Genomic DNA, 21422 nt, shown 5'->3' with positions numbered 1-21422 from the left:
GGGAGCACAAAAGGCACATTGCAGATACTGCATCTGGGACTCAAATGGCGCTCAATACTGGCTGATAGAGTGACACCATTCCCTACTGCATGCATGGGATTTGTTGTTTTCACTTCTCCATAGATGACCTTGTTATAGACACCAAAGTGACATGCGGAACTTATTGGGAGCTTTATCTCTAATAATAACTCCCCTACTAAAGACCCCTAAAGTTAAAATTGATGTGTGCTTTCCTTCAGAAACTTCCTGTGAATTGTGTGGATTCGGGTCCAAGTCTGTACAGCATCTCCCATAGAACTGGGTTGTCCCTTTACTTGGGGGCTCACACCAAGAGAAAATAGGATGGGCTTTTCTTTTTTAGGCATAGAGGGAGCCTGGAGATAGACATGGAAACAAGAATTGGTCAAATTATGAAAGCGGATCCTAAATGTGGGTTTTACATCTTTAAAAAATAATAAACCCTCTCAACCCTTATTTCACTGCCTGATGAGGCTGGCTTGCGGAGCCTCTGCACGTGCTGCTGATCTCACCTTCAATGCTCTTTGTCTTTATCCCCTTTAGGAGATGACCTGGCTTCCACCACTGTCTGCTGTTCAAGCACCCGGCAAAGTGGAACCAAGCAAATTTCCATTTCCAAATAAGGTGAGCTCTTGCATCACTCGGGAATACGCTGTGCTCATGCAGACATGCGAGGTGGACCATCGGTTGACCCTTCATGGGCTTCTCCCACGTAAATATTCCTGCCCAAAGCACGTTAATCTAATCTTGAGCAATCTCCAAGGACATATTTGTAAGGCGAGGATTGTGGCTCAGTGGCAGAGCACTTGCCTAGCATGTGTGAGGCCCTGGATTCCATTCTCAGCACCACATAAAAATAAATAAATAAATAAAAGTCATTACTATCCATCTACTGCTAAAAATATTTTTTTTAAAAAAAAAGAACTTATTTATTCTTCAAAGGGGGAGAATTGAGCTTGCTATCTCAATTACCTATACTTTTGTATCCTTCAAACTGGGATTGTTATAACTGTCAACATGATCTAAGAACATTTGTGATGTTGAAATGCATCTTACATTTTATGCATTCAATGTGATTATATATCCTGGGTTTTTTTTTTTCCTTCAAAATCTGTTATTAAATTGATTTTATCTTAAAACGAATATCTTAGAATTAGAGGCATGTGGTATTTAATGTTTCTTGGGTATCTTTTTTAAAGTTTGAAATATTTTCTAGGAGCTACAAAATGTTTTCTAGTCAAGCACATGCCTGTAATCCCAAAGGCTCAGGAGGCTGAGGCAGAAGGATCATGAGTTCAAAGCCAGCCTCAGCAACTTATCAAGGGCCTAAGAAACTTAGTGAAACCCTGTCTCTAAATAAAAATAAAAGGACTAGCAATGTACGTCAGTTGGTTAGGACCTCTGGGTTCAATTCTTGATACAAAAAAACAAAAAACAAACAAAGATTTCTGTATTTTTTAAGGAATAGTATACAAAAAATATCAGTCACAAAATATATTTATATTTAAGTTATACATAAGTCTAATAGGCGTTCTTTGATTTTTTTCTAATCATGTAACTGACATATAATTATATGTTTATTATTAAGATCAAATTATACAACTGGAAAGAGCAAAATATGAAAATCCCAGAGAACCCAGTTAGATTCTATTTTAAATCCCAGGAATTACTCTCAAGAGTTTGGTGTGCGGGCTGGGATTGTGGCTCAGTGGTAGAGCACTTGCCTACCATGTATGAGGCACTGGATTGGATTCTCAGCACCACATACTAATAAATAAATAAGATAAAAAATTTCATCAATAACCACATAAAAATAAAGTGTCAGTTGTTGTCCCTGTGCATTTTAGTCACCTATATTCGTATATATATGAACCCTTACATTGTAGAGTAATAAAAACATTTTTATTCAAGGATTGATTTTTTACAAATAGCCACAATACATAAACATCACTGCTAAATATCAAGATCACAACCTTCTAGAACGAATTGCTGAAATAATTGTTCATTGCTTCTATCACAACGGTGAATTCCAGTCTAAGTTGGTTTTATTACCCTTAGCAAAGTGCACTTGGAGCTCTTTCCAAGTGAACCTACAGAGATTTCTTTATCCTTCTAAACAGCAGCAAAAGCCCGGCATGGTGGCACATGCCTATAGTTCCAAGTACTCAGGAAGCTGAGGCAGGAGGATCACAAATTCCAGCCAGCCTTGGCAACTTAGTGAGACCCTGTCTCAAAATAAAATATAAATTCCTTCATTCTTCCCTGTTCCCCGCCCCACTATGGATCAGCATCCGATTATCAGAGAAAACATTCAGGTTTTGGTTTGGGGGGACTGGCTTATTTCACTTAGCATGATATTCTCCAGTTCCAAACTTTGGTTTGTGTAGAGGGGAGCCGGGGAGGGGGTGGGGTTGTGGGTAAGGGAAGGAGGGTAGAAAGAGACAGACATTATTACCCTATATACATGTGTGGTTACACTAGTGGTGTGACGCTGAGCTGGGTACAGCCAGAGGAATGATAAGTTGTGCTCCATTTGTGTGCTATAGGTCAAAATGCATTCTACTGTAAAATTAATTAATTGATTAATTAATTAAAAATTGATTAATTAATTAATTTTTAATAAGATAAAATATAAAAAGGACTGGGGATGTAGCTCTGTGGTAAAGTGCCTCTGGATTCAATCTGTAGTACCAAAAGAAAAAGAAAAAAGAAAAGAATTCTAAACTGCAGCAAAATATTGTGTAAGATGGGTTTGCCATGTTTTATTTGATCGAGCTCCTTTTGGTAGACTTTGAGATTGTCTGTGGTTTGTTAATTACACACTCTGGTACCACAGACACTTTGTAAATGCCTCTTTGTCTGCTGCTATCGACTGTCCCCAGTAAGGACACCCCAGCCTGGGAATTCGAAGGGCGCCGGAGCCCTCAGAAACCATTTACTCTTGGCTGTGTTTCAAGAGTCCATTTTATGTATCTTAGCCAATGATTAATATTATCTGGGTTTTTATCATTGTGTCTGCATGATGGATGAAAAGTTGATATCTCATTGTTTTAATTTGCATTTCCCCAATTACTTCTAAGCTTGAGCAGTGACTGTTTTTCCTTTTCAAATAGCCCATTCATATCCACTGCCACTTCATAAAAATGATTTGTAGGAACTCCTTATATCTTATTCACTTGTCTATTATATAGAATGTCACCTATTTTTGTAACCTTATTTATGTGCCTTTTATCCTAGAAAAGTGTTTAATTTTTATGTCAGAGAAAAATGATGTTCCCTTTTCCAACATTCTAACAATGTTCTCTATTTTTATTCTCATTCTTTGGTGGTATGTTCTTAGACCTAAATACATTGAGGATGGTGTGACTTAGGATTCTAGTTTTAGGTTTTTTAAGATTAGTCAATTGTTATAACACTATCAACATACGGAAAGCGCACTTTTCTCCCACTTCTTTGAAATACCCGCTGTGTCTATAGTTGAATTTCTAGTAAATATGTGGATTTGTTTCAGGATTCACTATTCTGTTTTTCCACCCTATTTATCGAATTCTTTCCCAATACCTTATTGTTTAAGTCAGAGGTAGACAGCTGGACGTGGGTGGCCCACGGCTGGAGTCCCAGCTACTGCAGAAGCTGAGACAGGAGAATTGGTTGAGCCCACAAGTTTGATACCAGCCTGGGCCACACACTGAGGCCCCATCTCAACAGGAAACAGAATTTGACAAGACCCTTTCAGTGAAGAATCAGATAGCAAACAGTTCAGGCTTAGCAGACAACAGCTAATGAATGAATGGGGCATCTCATTGGTGGAGTGTAAACTGGATGCACCTGAAGTTCCCAGACTCCTAGCCCTTTGAACGCAGGCAAATTTTGGATAATTTCTGCAGCATGGATTTCTAATGGCATCCTGCCACACCTAGAATGAAATGAAGAAACCTTACAATCTTTGCATGTAATCTGAACCAAATAATGGCTGACCCTCAATACAATCAAGTAAACTTATTTGTCATTTACATATACCCCTGGTGTAAGTTTTGATATAATTGAGCACATACCAAAAAATACTTTATTGTGGCTTTCTCAAAATTCCTTTTGTTTTCTTTCATGTAAATACTGAAGCAATAACAACTCCTGAGGTGAAATTGAGATTTTAAATCACTAATGCAAAGATTTCATTTTTATAGCTTTATTGAGATACAGTTGACAAATAAAAATGGTATGTATTAGAGGCAAATAACTTAATGTTTTGGTATTTATATATGTTGTGAAATAATCATCACAAGCTAATTAGCATATCTGTCATCTCACATAGTTACACTTTTTTTCCTTTGTGATCCTAGCAAATGTCCTCTTAGTGAATTTCAAGAACACAATATAGTATCACTAGCTATAGTTAGATTTTTGATATAACATACTGCATATCATTCATGTATGTGTGTGTCATTTGTGTATGTGACAGAGATAGATAGATAGATAACTTGAGGCCTTATGCTAAGTGAAATGAGTCAGACACAGACAGATATGGCATGATCTCACTTATATGTAGCATCCAAAATAATCAGACTCATAGAAGCAGAGTGAATGGTGGTGGCCAGGAATGAGGGCACGGGTAGTAAGAAATGTTAGTCAAGCTGGGCACGGTGGCTCAGGCCTGTAATCCCAACGGCTCAGGAGGCTAAGGCAGGAGGATCTCGAGTTCAAAAGCGACACTAAGCAACTCAGTGAGACCCTGTCTCTAAATAAAATACAAAATAGGGCTGGGGATGTGGCTCAGTAGTCAGGTGTTCCTGAGTTCAATCCCCAGTACAAAAAAAAAAAGAAATGTTGGTCAAAGAGTGTGAAGTTTCAGCTATGCAACACAAATACTTCCTAGAGATCTAACAGAAACCTGAGTATAAGTAAAAACTTTCAATTTTAAAAACAGAAAGTAGTTGGAAGTTTCTTATTTTTTCATTCATTATTATCCATCCTACGAGATAAAGCACAGAATTCTGGATGTCAGTGGAAAGTGTGCCCTATTTAGGACTTCCCCATAAGACATTTTCCAGGGTGCCAGGATTTGCGTGGAGATGGTATTTTACCTCTAGATCTTTTCGCCTTGCCCAAGAAGAAAGAATAAGTGATTTCACAAACCGTAAGAACATGGCATGATTTTAATAGTGCCATTTTTCAGAAGGCTTGCCGTAAGCACTGATGGTTTACCGTGTACAAATGAAAGAAGGCTGAGTGAGCTTCCTATTTCTGCTGTAACAAGTGACCACCCGCTTAGTGACTTAAGTCAACACATACTTTCAGAAATCTGAATTGGGGTTCATTGAGGTAAACTCAGGGCGTAGGGGCAGCAGGCTGAAGGCTCTAGGGAAGAATTCCTTTGCTTGCCTATTTAGCTTCTAGAGGCTTCCATACTCAAGGCTTGTGTCACTCAGACCTCTGCTTTCCTTATAAAGACCTTGATATTGTATTTGGTTTGCCTGAATAATCTCCTATTTCAGAACATCTACAAAGTACCTTTTTCCATATCAGGTACATATTGCAGGTTCCTGGAATGGGGGACAGACATCTTTGGGGGTGCTTATTCTGGCTATGCCAAAGACTGTTTTTGACTTTCCCAGAGATTGGACCTCTGGTTGGTGGGGATGGGGGGGTTGCTGGGGATGGGGGTTGCTGGGAATGGAACTTGCACAGGCTAGGCACACACTCTACCAGTGAGCTACATTCCCATCCCTCAGATGCACGATCTTTAACCTTTTATCTCAACAAAGGAGCATTCTGGCAGCTGGACATTGAAACTGATTAATTAGACTGTTAATGTTTGAGATTATCACTATAACGAATGTGAATGTGTTGAGCTAGAGTTGCTTATGGAATTTGAGTTGCTTTCTCCAAAATGACTAATAAACAATGAAATTAAGACCTTATTAAGATTAAGGGAACCATTTGATCTCACAAGGAAAAGTCGATTTTACTAGGCACTCTGAGTTACCAGTACCACTAAATTAATTAGCTAAATACTTCCGAGAATTCCCTCACTCTGTCTGAGTATTGAAGGACATAATATATAGCAAAGTCAATTGATAATGAACTTGATTATTTTTTTTTCCTACTCTCTGAGGACTTGATTTGGAATCACAATTCCCTGGACAAACACTACGAGGCATTTCTGCCTCATTCTTCAAATCTCAAAAGTAATTGAATTTGGTAAAGCTAAGAACGCCCTTCTCCTTTAAATTGGCTGCCATTATCCGGTATTTCAACCAAGAGAAAAGAAAACGAATTTGCTTGCCCTTTCCCCTTTCATTGTGCATCAATCTCATAAGTTTTGAAATGCAAATAAAGAACTCAAAAGTGTAGAATGTTTTCCATTCTCCAGAATGGGTATGTCCAAACCCAGGGACATTTCACAGGCCGTGGATGCTGAATCGGTGGGTTAGGCCCGGTCTGAAAATATTCTTGCTGATGTTTTTTTTAAAGTTTGTTCAGAGGAGTTCTAGCATCACCATAGAAACAAGAATCCTACCATCCTACCGCCTTTCTCTTTATACACTCCAGGGAGAATGAGCACCTGGAAGTAGGAAGGAAAGTGTTTGGAGATGGAAAGTTTATTATACATCTTCCTCCTTGGGTTGCTACTGTGCTTCAAAAGCAACCACAAGGGGCTGGGGCTGGGGCTCAGCGGTTCAGCACTCGTCTTGCATATGTGTGAGACCCTGGGTTCGATCCTCAGAACCCCATAAATAAAATAAAAACGTATTGTGTCCACCAACAACTAAAAAAATATTAAAAAAAAAACAACCACAAACCCAGTGTAGTGGCACACACCTGTAATCCCAGCAACTCAGGAGGCTGAAGCAAGAGGATTGCAAGTTCAAAGTTAGCCTCAGCAACTCAGTGAGGCCCTGAGCAACATAGCAAGACCCTGTCTCAAAATTTAAAAAAATAAAAATAAAAAGGGCCGGGGATGTGGCTCAGTGGTGAAGTGCTGCAATTAGTTGGCAACAATTTTCTTTCAGGGTAGTATATAAGATAATGAGGCCTCAAATAGTTTGACAGGCTCCATTGAATGGAATGTGGGATCTGTTATGGTGTTTCATTGAAGGGCTTTCTTGGAAACAGTGTGCCTGGTTATTTCTGCCTTCAGCAAAATGATTTGTGTGAATTTTACTTCTCAACTAAATGCCACCTTTTTTTTTATTGGTTGTTCAAAACATTACAAAGCTCATGACATATCATCTTCCATACATTTGATTCAAGTGGGTTATGAACTCCCATTTTTTACCCCAAATACAAGTTGCAGAATCACATCGGTTACTCATCCACATTTTTACATAATACCATATTAATGACTGTTGTATTCTGCTACCTTTCCTATCCCCTACTATCCACCTTTTAAAGGAGTTTTAATATTCTCGGATGCCAAAGAAGAGACTGGGTGTTGGGACTTCCAGATTTAAAGGTGGAGAAGAGTAAATTCCCATTGTAGATGCTCTTCTAAGTCATGGAGAGTGAGCTTATAGGAAGTGGTTATACTGAAGCAGGTTGTCTGGAAGCATATCTTTGGTTCTCTGCTGAAAGAGTCTGTGGACAGTCATCATCTAAGGCCTGAGTTTTAGGATGCTTCAAGAAATAAAAAATTCTGTTTCTTATTAGTATGAGCAAGGTCATAGGAAATTTTCTGCTATTCTTTCTTTCATTTTTTTTTCTTGTTTGTTTAAAGAATGAGCTTAACACAGGCACCATCTCAATTGCTGTTCCTGCTCATTGGTGACAAGTGAGTCTTCCCCGTCTAGGACAGGATGGCTCCAAAGGGCCAAAATCCACAGACAGGACAGAGGAGTTAACTCACTGGGACTCAAAGTATTTTTAACATGAAAACTAAAAGTAATTTCTGTTCAGATATAAACTGTAAGTTAACCAGAAAGGAAACTCCCTGGTGCCCTTGGGGAAATTGCCTGTGGGTCTCTTCTTCATAACAGCACCTCTGCAAACTGGGCCAGAGTCGTTTTTGCAGATTTCATGTTGGCCATCACTTCAGTGACACTATTTCATCTTCATGTCACTCTTTCCAAAACAGAATCTCAGAGTGAAAGTTGAACTTTGTTCTTTCCCATCAGCTGAACAGCTCATTACTACCAACTCTGAAAGAGGTTTACTAGGCATCCGCGCATGACTCAGACTGCCTAATAGAGTGGGAATCCCATCCCTTCCCAATTTTCTCCTCCAAATCCTCGCCCACCAGACTGGCTCATTTGTACTATTTCAGTGGAATTCCTTTTTAAAACAGACATTATTCATTAGAATTGAATATGCCACAAGTGCCATTAAATGATACCTCTGCCCTTTAACAACTGTATTCATAGAGCAAAATTCTGGTAAAATATGTTAAGCCATATACTGGAGAGTAATTCCATTTCACTGGATTTTCATTCCACATGCCAGAATTATAAAGGAGTTTTGTTGGATTTTATGCATTGCTACTTATTTTTTTTATATTCCTACCACCTCAATTCATTTTATAACTCCCCCTTATATTTCACATCAAATAAGGATCTTTCAAGGAAAGAGGATGTGAATTCTCAAGACAAAATTCACATATCACTTTAATATAAATAAAATCAGGCTTAATCCCATTTATCTGAGTAGTAACTAGACTTCAGATACTGCAAAGTACTGGATTTACATCAGAGTAGATAAGTGGATATCTGTAATAATCTTTTCACCCACTGCTGTGAGATTGACAACAGCTTGTCAGCAATGTTCCTAACAGGAGAGGGGCCAGCCTCATCTGCAGAGATGCTGGTAGTACAGGTGCCTTCAAAAGGAAGTGGCTGAGACTCAAAGTCAATAATATAATAGACCAGTGACTAAATATAGAACTAAACCCGCAGACTTCATAAAAGAAAACAGAGGGTTAAATCTTTGTGGCTTGGATTCAGCCAGGAATTCTTAGCTATGGCCCCAAAAGCTTGAGCAATGAAAGAAAAACTGGATAAATTAAACTTCATCAAAATTTAAAACTTGTGCATCGAAGAATATTATCAATACAGGGGAAAGGAAGCTGACAGAATGGGAGAAAAGATTGGCGAATCATATATCTGTGAAGAGTGTAGTATCCAGAATATAAAGAACTCTTTCAACTCAACCTCAAAAAGGCAAAGAGCTGTATTAAATCAAAGGCAAAGGACTCTACTGGGTATTTAATAGACGAAGACTTACACACAGGCAATAAACACATGAAGAGATGCTCAGTGTGGTTAGTTTTTAGGTAAATACAAGTCAAAATCACAACGAGGAATTCCACTTCACACCCTCAAGAATGGCTAGGTTTTTTGGGTTTTCTTTTTAATATTTATTTTTTAGTTGTAGTTGCACACAATACCTTTATTTTATTTATTTATTTTTATGTGGTGCTGAGGATCGAACCCAGGTCCTCGCACATGCTAGGCGAGCGCTCTACCGCTGAGCCACAACCCCAGTCCCTAGGTTTTTATTTTTTATTATTATAATGAAAAATAATAAATGTTGATGAGGATTTAGGAAAATTAGAGCCCTTACATTTCCCTGGTAGGAACCCAAAATGTTTCTGCCACTGTGGAAAATAGTTTGACAATTCCTCAAAAATTTTCAGAGAGCTACCATAAGATGACCCCAAAATTCCTTTTGTACACACATAACCCAGAAGGACTGAAAACGGGGGCTAGAACAAGGACCTGCACACGCGTGGTCACAGCAGCAATGTTCCAAGTAGCCACAGATGAGAACAATCTACGTACCCACCAACAGGTGCATGGATAAGCAAATATGTGTAAATATATTATTAATCCATAAAAAGAAATGAAACGCTGATATATACTACAAGAAGAAGTGAACCTCCAAAACACTGCTAAGTGACCGAAGCTAGGTCATATGACTCTACTGACACGAAATATCTGGAATAGAATAGACACAGATAAAATTGTTCATTGCTGGGGCCCGAGGAGAGGGGAAATGGGGAGATCTTGCTTGATGGGCATGAGATTTTATTTTAGAAAGATGGAAATACTTTGTAGCTAGATAGATGTCATGCTTGTACAACGTTGGGGATGTACTACATTCCAATGAATTGTTTGTTCATTTCAAAATGGTTGATTTTATGTTATGTCACCTTTCCCTCAATAGACAAAACATAAGGTCAGTGCTACAGAATAAAGGTGATTGTGATCTGCATTCCCAGATCGGCTTACCAAGCACATTTATGCAAATGGGCCTTGTTATAGTGGCTGCTAAAGTTAGGAGCAATGACTTGGTTCTGAATGACCAGTCATCTATCTCCTTTTCAACTAGTGTTTGGAAAATCAAAGTAAGAAAATTAATTGATATTTCTTTTTCTTTCAGGACTCTCAGCTTGTATCCTCTGGACACAATAATCCAAGTAAGAAAGTCTTCTCTTCCTAACTTTATACTCACAGGGAAAAGATGGGTTGGAGGGTGGAGAGGATGAGCTTGCAACAGACTGTTGGTTTAAAAGAAAGTCATCAGGAAACATATTCAAGTAGGAAACAGCCATTGGCTCAAGTACGTGTTGCCTAAATGAATGACCTTGAGTGCTCACACTCAGTAGAAGGAAGACCAAACCATAAAATGCTGAATTTCAGAGTGATCATAGGAGATAGCATGCTTTATTAACAGTTAATTGGTCACTGGTACATATGGAGGTGGGGAAAAAAAGGCAAATAGAGAGTTGACTAAATTAAAGAAAATGAACTGGGAAAAAAAAAAAAAAACAATCCAAAGACCTCAAGGTAAAGACCTCAGAATCCATGAAGGAATGTCACCACTTGCCAGTTATGTATGCCATGTCCTCATTCAGAAATAGGCTGCGCTATTTAGGAAGGAAGTTACTCACTGAATTGGTGGCTAACAAAACATGTAGGCTTTGTCATCAAAGAAGAGAGCATCCTGTAAAGCACTGTTTTCATTCTCTTGTGGCAGTATTAATTGGTATTACAGTTGTCTGGGGGCATTAAAGATGCAGGAGCTACTCTGTTCCCGTCCTAAAAGCACCCTTGCAAAACCAGGGCTTTGTTAGTTTCTCCAGCTGCTTGTGAGCTGTGAGCGCCCTTTGCCAGTGATAGAGTTATGTTTGAAGACGAAGACCACTCGGAGCTAGTAGATGCCTATTTATGTTTGTGTGCATTAAGCTAACATGAAATCAAGAATATATGCTTCTTAAAAAAATTTTTTTAAATGTCTAATTTCACATTATTTAGAATGATTTTACTATGCAATTTAAAATAAAATTAAACATTTTTTTAAAAAAAGAATAGGAGAAGAAGAAGTGTTGGCAAGGACAGATGCTCAGATAAATGTGTTGGAAAGTTCCAAGGTTTTAATGCACAGGTAGAGGAAGGTCAGCAGAGGGGAACAACGTGCCCATAATGTGCAGGTTGGATCAATTACCCCAACCTCTGTCAGGCTTTGCTTGGGGCACAGGTTCCAGTGAGACGTTTTTCTAAGATAAATTTCTCAATGCTTAACAAGCTTCTATTTTAAGATTCTATAAACATCCCACAGAGTATTTAAGTATTAATATAGATGATGGGTGTCTGCACTTTCCAACATCCAGGTGGCGGGTTGAGTTTAAGCGCTTCTCCCCTTCCCTTCGGAATCCCCACTGAAGAACCATAAAGCTGTAAAGGTGGACATCAATCCTCAACAGCACTGAGAACAGGGAAGATTGCCCTCTGCAAACCAGACATTTAGCCGAGTGTCTGGAAAACAGAAAGTAAATAGGACCCTACTGAAAAATAATCCTGAGCAAGGAAAGTCATGACCCAGGAAAAGAAAGAAAAAAGAGGAATAAGCCTTCGTGGTGAGGGACAGCCCTGGTGGCCCCGGGACAGGCTAGATTTCCTTGAAACCACAGTAGAATGGATGTGGGTGGCAGCTGCATGGGGACCCCTGGGCCATCTTTCCCCGCTTCAGTGATGCACCCCACCCTAGCTAATTCTCATACAGCACTTTCTGTCTCATTTCCTTGCAAAAGGCCCCAAAGAACAAAAAACAGTGATAAAAAAAGACAAGTGACTAGAATTCCTACTTGGGAACAATATATAAGAACACATTCTAAGACAATACCAGACCTTGAATATAGACATAGATAGTGATGGAAGAGTCATTTCTTTTCTCAAGAGGGAAATCAACACAAGCTCATCATGCGCAAAGCAAGCACGCCGTGCTTCTAAGTGAAGAAGTGGGGAAGGCCCTGGGCTCCCAGCCTGGACCTCTTTTCTCTTGCTTTCTAATCAACAAATGTGTAAGCCTGTCGTCTTACACATTTGCCCTAAATCATCCCTCCCTAGTGCAAGATGGTGTTAGAGAAACACTGTAGTCAGATAGGAAATTCACACCAGGTGCCTTTGTTTTTACTAACCTGTCATTTGAATATGAAAATATAGACTTGAGCTCCAGGTAGAAGGACTGACCCCAGAGGAAGTCTAGCTAGCACAATGAGAAGAAAACAGTTCCAGCTATACTTACAGTCTTCAGAAAGACTTGAGATTATTCATATTAAGTAGAAAGAACAAAGAGACTGTCATGCAAAAAGTCATTACTGAATAAATGAGCCCTTGAGAATTCAAAATGTGACCAACAAAAATTAAAAAAAGAAAAAGAAAAAGAAAAGAAAAGGGTAGTAGTAGCTCTAATCTGGGATCCAGAATATAAAGTTGAAAGCTCTTTTCTGAAACACAGGTGGGAACTATGGAAAGGGGTTAAGGTACCCAGAAGGTTAAAATCCAGCTATTAGGGATCGTAGAAAAGGAAGGGGACAAAAGCATTAGAAATCAGTAGTTTCCCCTGGGGAAGAGCAATTTGTGACCAAAAACACTTTGCATGAGAGGAAATGAGAGAGACCGAAATTAGATTCCTCACTCAGACATTGGGGTTTTCAGACACCGAATGCAGATGTTTGGATTATCAAGCCTAGAATACGAAATAAGAGCCTTAGCTTAATTTTGAGAAATATAAGAGAAGATTAGAAATATGATAAACAGCAAGACTCGAAGAAGTGCCAGCAGCCCGCATTTCTAGAAATGAAAAAGTAATAATGGAAATTAAAATTTCCATGGGCAGGTCTAACAGCACACCAGAGAGAGAGAATGACAGAATGGAAATGTAAATTAAAAAAAAAAAAAAAAAAATATATATATATATATATATATATATATATCCATCCTAGAATACAGCCTAGAGAGACAGGTATGGAAAACAGGACATGGAAGTTGAGCAACAGGAAGGATGAAGTGGTAAAATCTAATGTCTAACTTGGATTCCAGAAAGGGAGGGGGGAAAGCAGCAGGAATAAAATTTTCCGGAATTGAAAGACACTAGCCCACAGTTTCATGAAATGCAGTGACTATTAAGCAGGATGAATAAAAAGAAATCCATGTGGACCCATTTTTGCAAAACACATAAAAAAGGGGGAGGAAAACTTAAAATACCTTTTAGTATCTTTTTTTAAAAAAAGCAACGGTGAACTTATAACTTCACTCAATTGAGAGGAAATAATTACCAAACTAAATTCTGTATATTACAAACAATAACAAATAATAATATAGAATGACGTTTCCAGACAAACAAAATCAGGGAAAGTGTAGACCCTACAAAAAAAGGAATTCTAAAAGAATGTGCTTCATTCAGAAGAAATGGGAGCTTCAAGGGTTCTACAGTACAGAAAGGAAACATGGAGAAAGTGTGGACAATACTGTATACAACAACATCTTGTGAAATAATAAAAGTATGATTTACACAAGCACAATGGCATAGAATAGAGGAAAATTGGGAATTAAAATCTTTCTGAGTTCCTATAATTATTTGGGAGAAGAATAAAAATGTTCACTTTGGGCCGGACATGGTGGTGCACACCTGTACTCCCATTGGCTCTGGAGGCTGAGACAGGAGGATCCTGAGTTCAAAGCCAGACTCAGCAAAAGCAAGGTGCTAAACAACTCAGTGAGACTCTAACGCTAAATAAAATACAAGATAGAGCTGGGGTTGTGGCTCAGTGGTCGAGTGCCCCTGAGTTCAATCTCCAGTACCCGCCCCCAAAAATGTTAACTTTGAACTTTGATAAATTCAGTGAACACCATGAACTCTAAGAAAGGGTATTTCACCTACCAACAAAATAAGAAAAACAACTCAAAAACCGAGATAAAAGTGGAATATGAAAACGTTACCAGTTTATCTCAAAGAAATAAAGACTAGAAAAAGATCAGAGTGTGTGGAAAGATATATTGGTATAAATAAAATAAAACCGGTAATCTGAACAAATAGATTAGATGGCTATGATTTAATGACAGATGTTGTCCAAATGAATTAAAATAAAACTCCAGCTCTATGCTGTTTATAATGACACATTGAAGATTGAAGATTCAGAAAATTTAGGAGAAAAAAACAAAGGATGATTAGGAATGAAAACAGAGGTTTAGAAATAAAGAAGTACTTCAGATATTAGTGAATATTTGCAATTAAAAGGTAACATAAACACCTAGTGTTAAAACTGGGGAATGAAAGTAAATCAGAGAGAAATTTATAGCCTAAAATGCTTATACCAGAATACTTGATATGGAATCATTTGTTATCTACAGAAAGAGAAGGGAAATTAACACCCACCCAACACCATGTGCAAAAACCAATCCAGGTATTTTTAAAAGACCAGCAAAACTATACACTTTCCGAAGAAAGTATAAAACATTCTTCCAGCCAGACGTGGTGGCACACATCCATAATCCCACTGGCTCAAGAGGCTGAGGCAGGAGAATAGCAAGTTCAAAGTCAGGGGGGTAATATGGCTCAGTGGTAAGGTGCTCCTAGTTTCAATACCCAGGACAAAATTTTTTTTAAAAAGAACATTTTTCTGATTCATTTCTTAAATAAAATATGCCAAAAAAGTCAAAGGAAAAATATTGATAAATATAAATACATTGAAATTAAAAACTTACAGTTCATCCAAAGATACCAGAAAAAAAAAATAAAATAAAAAGCTAACACTGGGAACCCTGGGAATAGTTATTTTATTTTGTGTTTGTGATTTGTATTTATTATGATACAAATTTATTATTTGTATTGAAACAATAAAATGCTTCTATGAATGAAAAATACTAAAAAATGTTTTTTTAAAATAAGTGACACAAAAGAACAGGTACAGAATATGTATCTCATTAAAACTCAGAGACAGGCAAACACCCTAATGAAATTTCATTCTATGTTATTGTTAGAAAAAAGTATTTGGCTATCACTAGTGTGTGTGTGTGGATGTGTCTTAACAGAACATGTGTAGTGTGATTCCATGTATAATAGAAGTGATTCCAAGTGTAATAGAAGATTAAAGATTAGAAACAGCAATAACCAGACACTGCACACTGGGGTTTTGAAAGCTGTGCAGAAAAGGTAGGGAATGATTGACACAAGAGTTCCAGTTGGCAGGGGCCGGGCCAGGATGCAGTTTTTGTGTTTGTTTGTTTTTTGGTTTTTGGTACCAGGGATTGAACCTAGGGGTGCTCTACCACTGAGCCCCATCCCCAGCCCTTTTTATTTTTTACTTTGAGACAGGGTCTCACTGAGTTGCTTAGTACCTTGCATTGGCTGAGGCTGGCTTTGAACTTGTGATCCTCCTGCCTCTGCTTCCCGAGCCACTGGGATTAAAGGTGTGGGCCACCCCACCTGGCTGGGTTACTTTTTGATGATGTTTTGTTTCCTGGACTAGAAGGTATAGTCACAGTTGACTCATTTTAATTTTTTTAAACTGTCTATATACATTTCAGGCACAGGTACATTTCACACACAGTCTTTTAGGACAGGCTTAGCCCTTACTTGAGACAGACCACAGTGGTGTGAGAGAAGGTAAGAATGAGAATCCATTGGACATGAAAACTGGGTGCCCTTGCCTCCATTCCCCCTCTGTGGCATTTCCTTCTACAGATCCACTTGTGCCATTTTGTCCCTTAGTAGCTACTGTTTATATTATGATACGGTAAATTTGGGTCATTGGTTTATAGTTTCTATCATTGACCTATAGGCAAGTCCAGAAACTAAATGATTAACTCAATTAATATTAATGAGGATGCCTCATTAATAATTACTGAACATAATATGAATATTTTAAACCTTTGCAATGGTAAAAGTAAAAGTGTAGCTGTTTCAAGTTGAGAGAGAAAAAAAAGAAAGGAAACTTGAGGAAAGAATAAAGAAATGAGTTTTCTTACTTTGTGTCAAAGCAACAGAAAAGATGCTATCCCAAGTTGATGAATCAAGTCAATGAAGATTCAATGTATTTAAAGTTACAAATACATAATATAGATGCTAAAAGTAATAATAGAATTAGTAAAATTTTAGGGGCAGGGACAGTATATTAAATATCTCATGTTTTTCATATCAGAAATTATTAGGTACTGTATAAAGTTGTTGTATTTAGAAAAAAAGATGGTAGTCTGTTACTTAGAGTAGAAGGGCTAATAGAATTGGAGACAAAATCAAGAGGAGTCATTACCTTTTCCCCACTGTTCATATTTTTTTCCAACAAAAGTATGGATTACTTTTAATAGAGTGATAAAGAAAAGTTGTACCTAGGCAGATCCTCCTCTGTGGTATACTTAGCATACTGCATGTCTATTTTTCGATTCCATTTTCAGACCTCATCTCTGGTCCACATTGTATGACTGCTAATGGGCAACGTGATCTAAGTGATCAGAGGGCATGGATTACATATCACTTATCTTTAGGTTTACCAAGCGGAGTACCAGGTCTATACAACCTCAGCACATTTATTGAATTAGAAAGAGAGCTATTGTGATTTTTTTTCAGTGACCTATTGGAACCATCAAGCGGTTTCATTCCTCAGACTATATCCATCTCAGTAGCAAAGGAACCTTAACCCTCTTCTGCTTTTTCTTTTATTTGCCCTAGTGCTGGGGATGGAAACCAGCACCTGTGTGTGCTAAGCACACACTCTACCCCTGAGCTACACCCCCAGGCCAGCCTCTTCTACTTGAGCATGTGGTTCTATATTAGAAAACAATTGAAATACAGGCATCAGGGACCTGTATACATACACGTGTACATGTAGATACATTTGCATGTATCTATGGGGTCCCCCACAACATGGCCCATCTCCCCTTCCTCTCTGCATTGTATTTCCACATGCAAATGACCACACTGCCCCCTGCCAGCCCCTTATGCCCAACCTGTTAATGATCGATGCAGGCTCCCTTCCAAATAGACCAATGTGGTGGTATCCATCATGACAGCAGCTGATATAAACAGGATGACCCCAAACAGTCCCCTTTGGGGGCTGCAAGGAACCATCTCCTGAGCTCCCACCTAAAAAATTCTCACACTGAGCACCTCCAGCCATCTTCAGCATCATTTTCCTTGGGTGCCTGTGTTTCTCGATGGCTGATGGCTTTACACATTGCAGATTAACTTGAAAAATTGCATCACCTAAGATTTCAAGATGTTGAGTGGGGTTTTGCAACGTGTGTGTGTGTGTGTGTGTGTAGGACAAAAATAGTTAAAATCCCTCTTTTAATCCCAAGCTTACTTTTCCCCAAAAAAAGTTTAATTCATTATCAGCCCTAAAGTGGCTCAGAGCACTCCCACTCGGGCTGTTTCTAAATGTCCCGTTTGGCCCCGTGGTATCCTTCCTGTTTGCCAAAACCTATTCTGTTTTCCCTGTTGCCACAACGTAAGTGCTGCTAAGAGCAGAGATAATCAGCTGCAGCTTTGTCCCTGTGCTGAGACCAGCCCGTGACTCCTGCAGCCCCCGATCCAATGTGCAGTCCAGCCTGCGGCACCTCCACCTGTGGGGTTATGTGGCAACAGTATGGGTCAAGGTAAAACGTGTTTCTTCAAACATCCAAGCAAGGCCTGCGTGGGTATTATTGTTTCCCTGTTTTCTGACATAAATCCTTTGGAAATGTTTACTCTCGCCTGCTGCTTTACATTCTTTATTATAATGGTGCAAGATATGACCGCTGGCAGCGGGGCCCTGGGGAACAGAACCAGTTTCTCCAGATTAAAGGGGAAGGAAGAAGGATGAATCTATGTTTTTGAGGAAAAATAGCACCTTCATTTAGATTTTTCCTACCTAATGTAGATGTTATGACTCTCTATTTTGGGATTATGGCAGGAACAATGGTTGCTTAGGGGAAAAATGATTCTGGAAAGTACCAGACTAGGATATTTTCCAGCACAGAAGCCAGTTGACCGGGCCTTACATATCCCTTAAAGGAGCACATCACAGCTCTGCCTGAAAGGCCAAAGACAGTATCAAAGTAGGAGTGTTCAAGCAAGTTTATTAATTTGTTGCCTTTGCTTTATGTCAAGGTGAAATACATAAGTATTCATGTGGTTTCATATGGATTAGGGTCCTGGCTAGTCTAACAGGGTGTTTATATGAATTAGGGCTCTGACTACTCCATGTTTATTATCATCATAGATTTGGTAGACTTATTTGGTTTTTTTCCCTGGACGACTGGATTTGGACCTAGTGACTGTCCCTTGTGGGTGCCCTGGCACCATCTAGAGAGACACAGTGAAAATCACATCTGAGACAGATTATGAGCTCTATGTAATGTGTCTTCCTTTCCTCCCAACTGCTTGCTGTCCTATAAGAAAAAGAGAAGAAAATGTGAAGATTGATTCAGAGCCATTTGGGCAACATCCCTGGGCTCCATGAAGTGATTTGAGGGGTCATTCCTAAGAGGAGGTGACCACCTGCTAAGGTCAATAGATGACACATGGAGCTTGGTACCTGCATAGGTCTGAGGGCCTGCATGGTAGAATGAGGGATCCTAGGAGATGTCCAGGCTGACCTGAGAGAGCACAGCAAGGCCAAGTGGCCACCCGCAGGCCCTTTCTGCAACTTGCAAGTCTCTGGGTTCATTCAGCCATGGGCGCTGCAGAGCCATCAGCAGCTACAAGCAACTTACTCTTAGGCACAAAGGACCCTTCTTCCCACCCCAACCTCAAGGACATCCATAGAAGCTCTTTACAATGTGAAGACGCATATTTCAAACCACCCATTGGGCCAGGATTGTGAATTACATTAGGCCTGTTGCATCTGACTTTAAAACTACGAAGAGTGAACTAGTCCCAGGCTCCCCTAACTAAAAACCGTCAAGTCCCCAATGGCCACGTCCCTCAGAAACCTTTCTTTCTCCATCCTCTCAGATGGGCAGGAAGGATTTCTGGTTTACATCTTATCTGGCTCTAACTTGTGAGCCCCACAACCTGCTGCCAGGACTGTAATTCTCCATGGGGTATAATTCTTGGGGGTCTCATGACTGCAACCTCAGTGTTCTGTGAAGTTCTCTCATCCAGGTTCTGTTTCAGCCAGACCCCATTTGGCTTATGTTAGCAGGAGGGATCAAAGTTCAAAGTGCCTTGGAAGTCGAATGCTAATGGGTTTATTTTCTTTAAATTTTCTGTAAAATGAAGTGGAAAGAAACCGATTCCATCTGTAAGATATTCATCTCTTGGCAAGGTCTCTAGCCTGCACCTCTGGTTGTTTGCAAATAGCTCCTTAGTACCTACCCACAGATTGGTGCCTGGGCAATTGCATTGCAAAGACGAAATTATTTTGCGGATCCAGCTCTCAGACAATAAAAAATGTTTTAAAGGCCTCCTGCTGCACATTTTGAAAGATTGTTAATAGGACCATAGAAATATTTAGTCTCTCTTAAATCTTAAGACTGCACGACTCACATGTCGGGTTTTTTTTTTCCCTACTTCCTTTTTAAGAGAAAGGTGATGCTGAGCCGGAGAGTCCAGACAATGGCACTTCGAATACATCGTAAGTCTCTTTTTTTGTTTCTGTCCTAGATGACTGTCCTTTAATTTGCCTTATAAATGGAACAGTGCAAGTACCTCCTAATAGTGGTGACCAGGACGCAGGGGTGGTTCTCTTTTCTCATGATAATGTCTCTTAAAATGCTTTTGGGTACAGATGCATTTTGAGGTCTTAATACTTTAGCATCGTAAGAGGAAACGCAAATGCTCCTCTTTATGAAGCAGAAATCTAATGAGATCGAGGCTGTGTACAGGGAGAAGGGAGGTGAACCCTTTAGAATTTGGTGAGAAGACTTGAAGAAGCTCTCACATATACTGACTTTCTGCCCCACTCACCCATGAAGATTTCATGTCATTTTAAAAGCCTGCCATCTGCAATCTCACCTCTGGATCATGGGGAGTGGGGAGGATTACAATTATAGTTCTCTCTGGAATGGCAAAAGTTGGTTATGTTCTTAAGTTAACAGAGCAGTTTTTAAAATATAAGAAAGGGCACTTCTAAAACATGTGTTCCTCTATTTTATCTTTTTACTATCAATATTCATGGAACCCAAATATGTTTTTGATGATTCATTGGATGCCAAGTTGATACACCAACATTTAAATAAAATAACTCACAAGCTAACAAATGAATTTGTTTTAGCTCCGCAGGAATTGGCAACAGGTTTGCTTCTAATGAGTCTTCATTTTTATCACTTTTGAGGAATGAAGTGCGTCTTGTTATTATAAGGCAGGCTTTGTGAATGAATCTGTGGATCGGCGCTCTTATTTCTAAGCTTTTAAAGTGCTATTCATTAGCAGTCACGGTTGGTGGTATCTCACGGAGTGTCTTGCCTTGACCAATACCTGTTTCTTTGCTTTGCACAGGGTGGTTATATATTTCATAATGGATACAATTTCATGTTTGTTATTTTCCTAAAATTTACAAACCATTCCATTGCTGTGGTTTCTGATGCGCTCGTGAATGTAACTGGCCTTAAATGGTTAAAATAATGCTGATTTTTAATTTTTTTCTGCTGCCGCCAAAAAAGGGGGGTGGGGTGGGGAATGGGGGAAAGGGTTTTAATGCCATCTGGAGGCATTCTAGAGAACTGAAAAGAGAGGAATTACTGAAAAACTTAGTTTTTTGAGTAACACTTAGACAGGATAAGAATGTACAATTAGAATGTAAGCTATTTGGGAGTGAGTTACATTTTTATAAATTGTTGAATAAGAGCATTAGTTATTACAGAAACAGCAATTTTCCTAATTCTCAGCAGCAAAATTATCTTACAGACAAAGGAACAGAAAAAATATGTTGGAAAGCTGCTAGAGAACTACATTTAATTTTACATGGTTTAAAGCCACCTTCGGTAGACACCAATTTTGTTAATGTAGTTTGGTGGGTCGTTAAAGTTCTCTTTCCCTTGTGTGTTTCTGAAGTGTTCATTCTCTAAAAGAATTTCTTTCCATTGCTCCAAACTTATTTCTTCTAACATGTATAAAAGTAGGTAAGTTGTCCAAGGAATCACTGTTAAATTTTCTGGAGATGTAAAGTCTGGAACATCACCTCACGTGCCCCCCTCTGAGCCAAGTGGCTC

At 39.0% G+C, this 21422-nt stretch overlaps 1 protein-coding gene across 3 annotated transcripts in view; it reads left to right on the top strand.

Annotated features, from left to right (window-relative positions):
• Positions 1-21422, top strand: part of Aff3 (ALF transcription elongation factor 3) — a 534054-nt gene that overhangs the window by 354394 nt on the left and 158238 nt on the right. For all 3 annotated transcript variants that reach the window (XM_046440319.2, XM_058578305.1, XM_058578304.1), the window contains 3 exons: positions 562-642; positions 10390-10426; positions 19795-19846. In XM_046440319.2, the coding sequence (XP_046296275.1) occupies positions 562-642; positions 10390-10426; positions 19795-19846 (170 nt within the window). The remainder of the gene's footprint in view (positions 1-561; positions 643-10389; positions 10427-19794; positions 19847-21422) is intronic.

Source organism: Marmota monax, unplaced genomic scaffold (assembly GCF_021218885.2).
Source record: "Marmota monax isolate L192 unplaced genomic scaffold, Marmota_monax_Labrador192_F-V1.1 WCK01_AAM20220418_F8-fsc00210, whole genome shotgun sequence".
Taxonomy (NCBI): domain Eukaryota; kingdom Metazoa; phylum Chordata; class Mammalia; order Rodentia; family Sciuridae; genus Marmota; species Marmota monax.
This window is presented reverse-complemented; position numbering and strand designations above follow the sequence as displayed.